The sequence below is a fragment of the Polyergus mexicanus genome, unplaced genomic scaffold (assembly GCF_030449975.1).
Source record: "Polyergus mexicanus isolate NDT 795.1 unplaced genomic scaffold, iyPolMexi1.0 SCAF_7, whole genome shotgun sequence".
NCBI lineage: Eukaryota > Metazoa > Arthropoda > Insecta > Hymenoptera > Formicidae > Polyergus > Polyergus mexicanus.
Genome location: NW_027223327.1, coordinates 2308202 through 2316695, shown reverse-complemented (window position 1 = coordinate 2316695; position 8494 = coordinate 2308202). Strand labels below are relative to the sequence as shown.

General features: G+C 33.2%; 1 protein-coding gene across 1 annotated transcript; it reads left to right on the top strand.

The window, feature by feature from the left end:
* Positions 1-4149: 4149 nt before the first annotated feature.
* Positions 4150-6974, top strand: LOC138934860 (cytochrome P450 4C1-like). Its single transcript, XM_070298993.1, has 9 exons — positions 4150-4295; positions 4525-4621; positions 5138-5240; positions 5457-5562; positions 5818-5924; positions 6012-6080; positions 6259-6427; positions 6623-6802; positions 6868-6974. The coding sequence occupies exons 1-9, from the start codon at positions 4208-4210 to the stop codon at positions 6972-6974; spliced, it is 1026 nt and encodes a 341-aa protein (XP_070155094.1). The 5' UTR covers positions 4150-4207.
* Positions 6975-8494: the final 1520 nt, after the last annotated feature.

Sequence of the window (8494 nt, the reverse complement as noted above, 5' to 3'; positions counted from 1 at the left end):
GCGCAATAATTCCCGACGATATTCCCGACACGCGCGAAGGCCATCGCGATGAGAATTCGTGTTTAAGAATCCGTCGGCGCGCTGCAAAAAAAAAAAAAAAAAAAAAAAACGAGGAAAGAAAACCTCTCTTTCTTAAATTACACGTCCATTACGGCGGCATTATTGAATTACCGGATGGACGAGCGATGTTGCACCGTACGCGCACGCACGCACGCACGCACGCACGCGCGCGCGCATACACATACGAGTCGCGGCGCTTCAATTTCGAAAGGCTCGCTCGTACTCGCGGCAACACGCCCGTTGCACACAGTTGGCCGCAACGAAAAAGGGGGATCCCCTCGCCGATCGACGGGGGATCCCCTGACCGCGATAACCCCTCACCACCCCCTCCTCATCACCTCCCTGGACGCGTTTCGCAAAGCGCGATGAGTCTTATCTTAATTTTCGCGCGATATCCTGCCGGAGAGACCCCCTGGTCACGATGGGCGTGAAACGCCAGCAATTGCGGACGGATTCGTGCGTGGAGGGTTTTGCATTAACGGGCGTCTCATTATGATTCCCGACGCGCTCGATTATCGGCGTTAACGATTATTAAACTCTGCGCGCGCGAGAAAAGGGTGGCAGAGTGAAGGAGGGAAGGGTGAGGGGTGGGGGGAGGGGGGGGGGAGGAGAGGGAAAGAGCGCGGGCGATTAATTACGACGCGAGCGAATCTATAAGCTCGAGGCGATAATTGAGCGTGATATAAATAATCGTGGTGGGATAATTAAGGGCGAGAATTGAGATACGTTCCTTCGCGCGCGTGCTCGATTTATTTTCAATCGGTATGTTGAGATGAGCATATTATATATATATATATATATATATATATATATATATCAGAGATCGTTTGCAATGTAAGTGTATATATCATGTGTTATCCTCACGTAACGTCGAGATTGGCTGTCAAATTAAAAAATCGTATTCACGTTTTTTTTAGCCAACTTGAAATTAAATTCGATGCGAGAGAGATGTAACATGCTTAATTTATTTAAAGACTTCTTAGAAAAAATCGTCAAATCGTCCGACACTCTTTCGCATTTTTTTTAAATAAAATAATTTATTCTCGATTAACATAATTTATACGTGAAAGTTAACGGGATTAAAATGCATTGATGTAAGACATGCTTTGAAAGCATACTGTTAACAATGTATTTTATTGAGAATTTATATAAAAATATATAAATATTGTATATATAAATTTATTTATTTATAAAATACATATGTGTATGTATCTCATTGTTTTCACAAATTTTCGATAATGTACCATTATCAATCTCGTTATCTTGCACGCATAAATTTTCTTAATCAAAGGTTGATTATGTAAGAGAAAGAGAGAGAGAGAGAGAGAGAGAGAGTAAGAGGGTGGAAGGGAGAGGGAGAGAGCATGAAAGCATTCGATTAAGGCGTACATTGTACATATTTCGTAGTTGGTACAAGCGATTCGCTCGAAATATTCGAGTAAATGGTACATTATCGCTCGTGCTAAGCCGCCGCTCGTGCCTCAGCCCGTAGTTTTTTAGCCCGAGGGGTGGATGAGGGTACCGTTACGATTGCGCAAGAAGCCGCCGCAACAACTACTGTCTCCGCTCTTGTAATAATCGCAGATCGCGAGAGAAAGAGAGATATATACGCATCGTATCTCCGCGCATGGCGCGGAATTTCCGCGCGCGGCCCTTGCCCTCGCCCTTCCCCCCACCACGCGCAGACAAAGGGGCGTATAACCGTAATCTTCATACCTGCCGTCACATCAACCTGCGTTCTCTGCGCGAGGATTTACCGAGAAGTTCGAATAACAAGTCGAACGATGCCGGAAACGAAGATACGATTCTTCCTGTTTGTCTCACAAGAAAATTTTGCATTAAACTTATTAAAAAAAATTTAAATGTAAATATATATATTGATAAATGAAAGATTTTATAATATCTCATTTTTTATCCAAATAAATTTAAAATCTTTATTTTACCTTATATAAGTATATTTATATATATTTTATTTTATTTATTTATTTATTTATTTACACGATTTCGTGATTATCGAAACGGAACACTGGCTACTGGGGATTTAAGCATCTGCCACAACGGCGTCAATTACTTTTCTGTACACACACACACACACACACAGTTTTGCTTCTGTTTCTTATATGTAATTGCCAGATAGAGCCTTTGCCTCGGGGCGATTGCTCGGTAATTATCACGTGAGAGACAACGAGTCGAATATTTGTTGCTCAAATAAATGGTATTGCATAATTTGATATCGCGCGAGAGATCGCACGCGAAAGATTACTATCTTTACGTCATAAGTCTCTGTTTAACACGTATATTTATTATTTACCAAACGTTACAAGAGAGCTTGACAAAAAAAAAAAAAAAAAAAAAAAAATGAAGATAGACGTATATCACATTTCTTATTTTATGTAAAATCAATATTATGTAAATTAAAAAAGAAAAAAAAATGACGGATATTTGCAAATAAATTATTTTCAACATATACGACAGTTTGAATCGTAAAATTCAAGTTGCTTCATTAAAATTCATTTGTATAGACGTGAAATGGACGTTATCATGGTTGGTCTCTCAAATACCTTCTTCGGGTCTACGCTTCTTATTTCAAAGTGACATTTTTCGCGATTAATGTGACGAGACAGACACGTTCCTTTAATGAACCTGTTTACCGATAAAAAACAATCTGACGTATGCGCTGACTGTCGAACGGATATAAAGAGCGATTAATTAGCGTGTGCTTCGTTCCGCGAAGTATAACTATAGTGCGTTCTCAAAGGAATTTATTCTATGCTAAGTACTATACATAAATCATGGTATATCTCTTTTAGAGATAAATTAAGATTATTATTTATAAATTGATTACATTATTGTAAAATTATTATTATTATAAAATATTTTTATAAAAAGTTATTATTATTAAATTATTATAAAATGATTATTAAATTAATATATTTTAAATAAAAAAAGTAAATATTAAGAATGTAAATAATGTAAAATAAAGTAAAACACATTTCTCATAATAAAAATTATTATTAATTAATCAAAATTGGAAAATATCTAAATTGTAAGCGATAAAGGTACTTTTATTTTTTATTTGCATATATCATTTGTAATTTTGAATATATAAAGAAAAGTATTATTGTTCTAATACGGATGTATTGTATAAAGTAAAAGTCAGGAATCTCAGCTACTTTAATCAACGCTCCATACTCAGGAAATGTGTTCGCCAATTACTCCCGATCTTTCGTATGTAAGAACGATACTTAAAAGCGCATATACGCCTAGACCGGTCGCGCGTCTGATACGAAAGTGTGCCTTGTATTGAAGACACACGAATGGATCAGCATTTTTTGCGAATCGAATCACTTCCTTCGAACGTCAAGTCCTGTTTACAACAGGAGAAGTATAGCTCAGATTAATGACTCGCATTAATGCAGCTCTAGTCCATATATAATTACTAGAATAAACTAGATTCATTAGAAAAATATGTACGATCCTTTTAATAAGCTTCCTGAAACTGAATCGAAATTTCTCCATATCTAAATGGGAAAATCAATAAATGAATTATATAGCATTAAATAAAAGTTAATATATAATAATTAATATAAAAAATAATAAATAATAAATAATAATAAATTAATATATAATAATTAATATTAATATATAATATATACATTATATGTATTATATTAAATTTCGAGAAAGATAAAAAAAGACACCAAGTACACACGCCAATTGTGAAAAACTATTATATGTATTTATATAAAATAGTGTTATTTAAAATTATTAAAACTAAAAACTTATAAAAATATTTTAACCAAAAAAAGTTGTACAAATATATCCTACAAAAATAATGATATCAAAAAAAAAATTACACCAACTAAAAATCAAAAATTATACGAATATTTTATTTAACCGAAAAGATTTTTGCGATATAAGAAAAATTAATTTAAGATAATAATATTATTTGAGATTTAATAAATATCAAACTAAAAGAGAGAGAATAATTTTATATAATATCATTTGAATTTTATCGCACAATTTGCGTTATTTTGGTTTTATTTTAGACGCTAAGTGGCATACGCGACGAAAGATATTAACACCTGCGTTCCATTTCAATATATTGAATCAGTTTGCTGATATCTTGATCAAGGAGGGCAACTGTATGACAAAATCTTTAAAAGATGTCGGAGGGACAGTTGTAAAAGATTTAGTACCATTTATTAGTGAACATACGCTAAACGCCATATGCGGTAAGGTTCCTGTAAAGTTCTTAGGGTTCTGTATTATGTACAATTTTATTCTAAATCTGAATGATATCATAGCTTAAGAAGATAATTCGTTCCCATACGAAGTATCGATGCTATAGAAAAGATAGATAATATATCCGATTTTTTATACTTAAAGCTACTTATAAAATATTCAGTTGTAATTATCTTCGACTATATATCCGAATTTATAATATAATATACGCACTTGCAGAAACTGCCATGGGCATCTCTCTGCAAAAACTCAACAAGTTCAAATCGCAACAGTATCGAAATGCGACTCACGATATAATCGATCTGATATTTTATAGGTAATTTATGGATATAATAAATAATTGTGCGATATATTTATAATCCTTTAAGTTATGATGATGCGTGTAGTATATATTTTCTATATATATATATTTCGAATAACAAATTAAATATTGAATAATCATGTGAAGGTGAATTAGTTCGAGACGTCGATTCGTTTAAAATTAGGCAATTAGGAATCAACATATTACACGTGCTCCGTTAAATGTTTCATTTCCAAATGAAAATTGCTTGCAGAATATTGAAAATATTGTAAATGTTAGAATATTGAAATATTAAGTAAAATGAAATTATTTTTGATCAAAAAGTTTATAGTTAAAACAGAAATATGATGTTCTTAAAGGATTCTAAATATTTTTCTTATAATACATATAGTTCTAAATTTATTTTTTTACCTATATTATCTACAATGAGATTACTTAAAGATTAATATAAGATTTTAAAGCGACTTTAAATAAGGCTTTTAAAAAATTACATCATTATTGAAATTCTAGTTTTATTTAATTATGATTTAGAGCATTCAGGCCTTGGTCCTATAACGATTTGTTATTCTCGTTATCGCCACAAGGAAGAAAGCAAAAAAAGGTTTTGAAAATATTGCATGGATTTACGGAAAAGGTACGTTATAAATCATGTTATTTTAAATCCGCTAAATTCTATCTTTTATATAAAATTACAATAAATTTCTATAATTTTTATCTTGCCTACCACAAGATTATGTGATTAATCATTAATATTAATGATACGTTACGCTATTTATGATATAGTACAATGTATTATTGTTATTTAATACAAAAAATCATTTTAAAAATTTATTATCATACTCGTGTATAGGTCATCGCGGAAAGGAAACTTTATCACAAACGCACCAATGATCGATATTTGAGAAAGCTTGAAAATGACAAAGAGACGGAGATATACGATGACGAAGTATTTGAAAGTACGTAAGAAATCACAGTTTCTATTTTAGTTCGATTACGCGATCTAATATTTTAAATTATGCTTGTAATATTTATATTAAACACATGATCACATATAATGCAACGTATATGTGTCTGCCGTAAAATTAAATCATTATTATTTCTAATACGTATAGAAAATCTGAATTTTTTAAACAAGAACAATGTTATGTAATTAAAGTGCGACATGCAAAAATTGTGATTGACGCTTAATGTGTTTTTTTTTTCATTTCTAGTTGAAAAAAAGCGGCTAGCTATGTTGGATCTCTTAATAGCGGCATCTCGAGATAATCTTTTAACTGATTTGGACATCAAAGATGAAGTCGAAACCTTTATGTTTGCGGTAAGTATCTGTAATCTTTTTTTAAATTTTTTGTACACGTCATCTAAGCATCCGTATTTAACGATATGCATATGACGATGATTACAGGGTCACGATACTACAGCGATGAGTATGACCTTCGCTTTATTATTATTAGCTGAACACAAAGATGTCCAGGTACCTTTTCGTCAGTATGTTGCGATATACTATTTAAATTGCGATTATTATTGGAAGTAGTACATATATCAAACTTTCGTTGCAATATATCTTTTCGTTTATTAAAAATTTATTTGTATCTATGCATATAAAAAACAAAATATTAAGAAATACACTTTAATCGTTATCGATGACACAGGAACACGTGAGGGTTGAAGTCGATACCGTGATGCGAGAGAACGGAGGAAAACTTAGCATGAGATCGTTGCAAAAGTTATCATATTTAGACAGATGTTTAAAGGAAACGCTACGTTTATATACCATCGCGCCTTTCATAATGCGAAAAATTGAGGAGGATGTAAAATTACGTAATTAAACACTTTTTTTGCTGCACATATCTTTGAATATATCACATTTTATAGAGAATATAATCTCAAATGTAAAATAAATTTAATTGCTTTAACACACTTTAAGAATATAATATTATATTCATGTTATGTCTCGAAAGAACTCTTAATTTCATATATTTTTAATATTTTGTAATTTTATAATACGCTTTTCAGATTCATATGTTATACCTGCTGGAACGATTTTGCATCTTAATATCTATGGAGTTCATAGAGATCCCAATTTTTGGTCGAACCCAGAAGTATTCGATCCGGATAGATTTTTGCCCAAGAGGATACAGAATCGTCATCTTTATTCCTATCTACCGTTCAGCGCAGGATCGAGGAATTGCATAGGTGAATTGTTCGCCATTTTCTCTTCTCCTCGTGTTGATAGTTTTTGACAAGATTTCGAATTGTAGGTCAACGATTCGGTTTGCTGGAGTTGAAAGCTATGATAGCTCCTCTGGTGCACAATTTTTACTTGGAGCCTGTAGATTATTTGAAAGACATCCAAATATCACAATGAAGACCAATATCACAATCCATCCTTCTCATCCGGTTCATATGAAATTCATCCCAATCAGTCGCGAACAATCGTTTGAAACGGATACCACATGAGCGCAAGAAAATATGTTGTACGATAAAATGATTCAATGTTTGATTGTGTGTATAATTTACATTAAATATGTTTTAATTTTAATTAATTTTTTTATTACTTTTATGTGTAATCTTTTTCTCTCTTATATTTTATTAGTTTTGGATCTTTACATTTTTATTACATTAAATTTTTAATATTTTAAAAACGTATCCTCTGCCGACCTCGGTCCACGCTATCATTTAGGAAGAATCGTGAGATTTTCTAGAAAGTGACCCATCCAATAGCGAATACGAATACCTATATGCTTGCCTCATCGGCTAATTACAGTCGGCAGGAGCTCCCGACATCGTGGAATTAAGAGAGATCGCGTCGAAATAATAAAAGAAAAGAAATATTAAGAACATAGCAGAACTATTGGTTCTCGATAAATCATACGGACGTAGGCGTGGAGGCCGGTGCAAATCGATCTTCGATTATCCACGGGATTTCGCATGCCTGTCGGAAAACGAGACACCGGAAGCCGACGGTGGTTCCAGGCTCGCAACGTGTAAAAAAAAAAAAAGAAAAGAAAGAAAGAAAGAGAAAAAAAATCGCGATATCGAGCGTCGATAGAGAATCGTCGAAAGCCCGATACATATTTAAAGCGCTTCAACTTCCGCGCTCGCGCGCGGAATCGCGACCGCGAGGTAGCCCCGGAAGTGAGCTCGACTCACCACTACGTTAGGTTTGCTTAGCGGGAGGTAAGAGTCCGCCGTTCGTCGGTGCGTGAGCCTTCCTCCTGGCGGCGGACCCGTTAATAATTCAGCCTCGGCTATCTCGAGTCGGCGAAAAACGAGATAAAAACACGTGACGAGAGAAAGACGAGAAGGAAGAGAGAGAGAGAGAGAGAGAGAGAGAGAGAGCTGAGAAATACGTGACGATGAAAAGGACAGAAGGAGAGAAAGTTTCCTGGCGCGATATATGTGCCCACAATAAATTTGATGATTATCCTAGTCCTGCTTACAAGACGTTTGGGTTGCAATAAAAGAAAAATAAAGCGGAAGTGTGATATATATTTTATTCAATATTATCACGTATAATTGCCTTCTCTTGCGCTTTATTCTTTAATACGGATAGAGAATAATATTCTAATTATGATAAAAATTCTAGCTTTCTTTATTTATATAAAAAAAAAAAAAGAAAAAAATGATATAAATCATTGCCATCAGATCGAGATAATAAGGTTATGAGAATAATTATTCCTGCAAAATTTTTAAATCGTGCATTTGAAAAAAATTTAATAAAAATAAACTTGATTAAATTAAATGAAATTAAAATTAATTAAGTGAAATTCAATCCAAAAATTAATCAAATCAAATTAAAATTAAATCTTCCCATTAAAAAGAGAGATATGACATCTCTTTGCCGCTACCAGATGATAACTGAGAGAGAGAGAGAGAGAGAGAGAG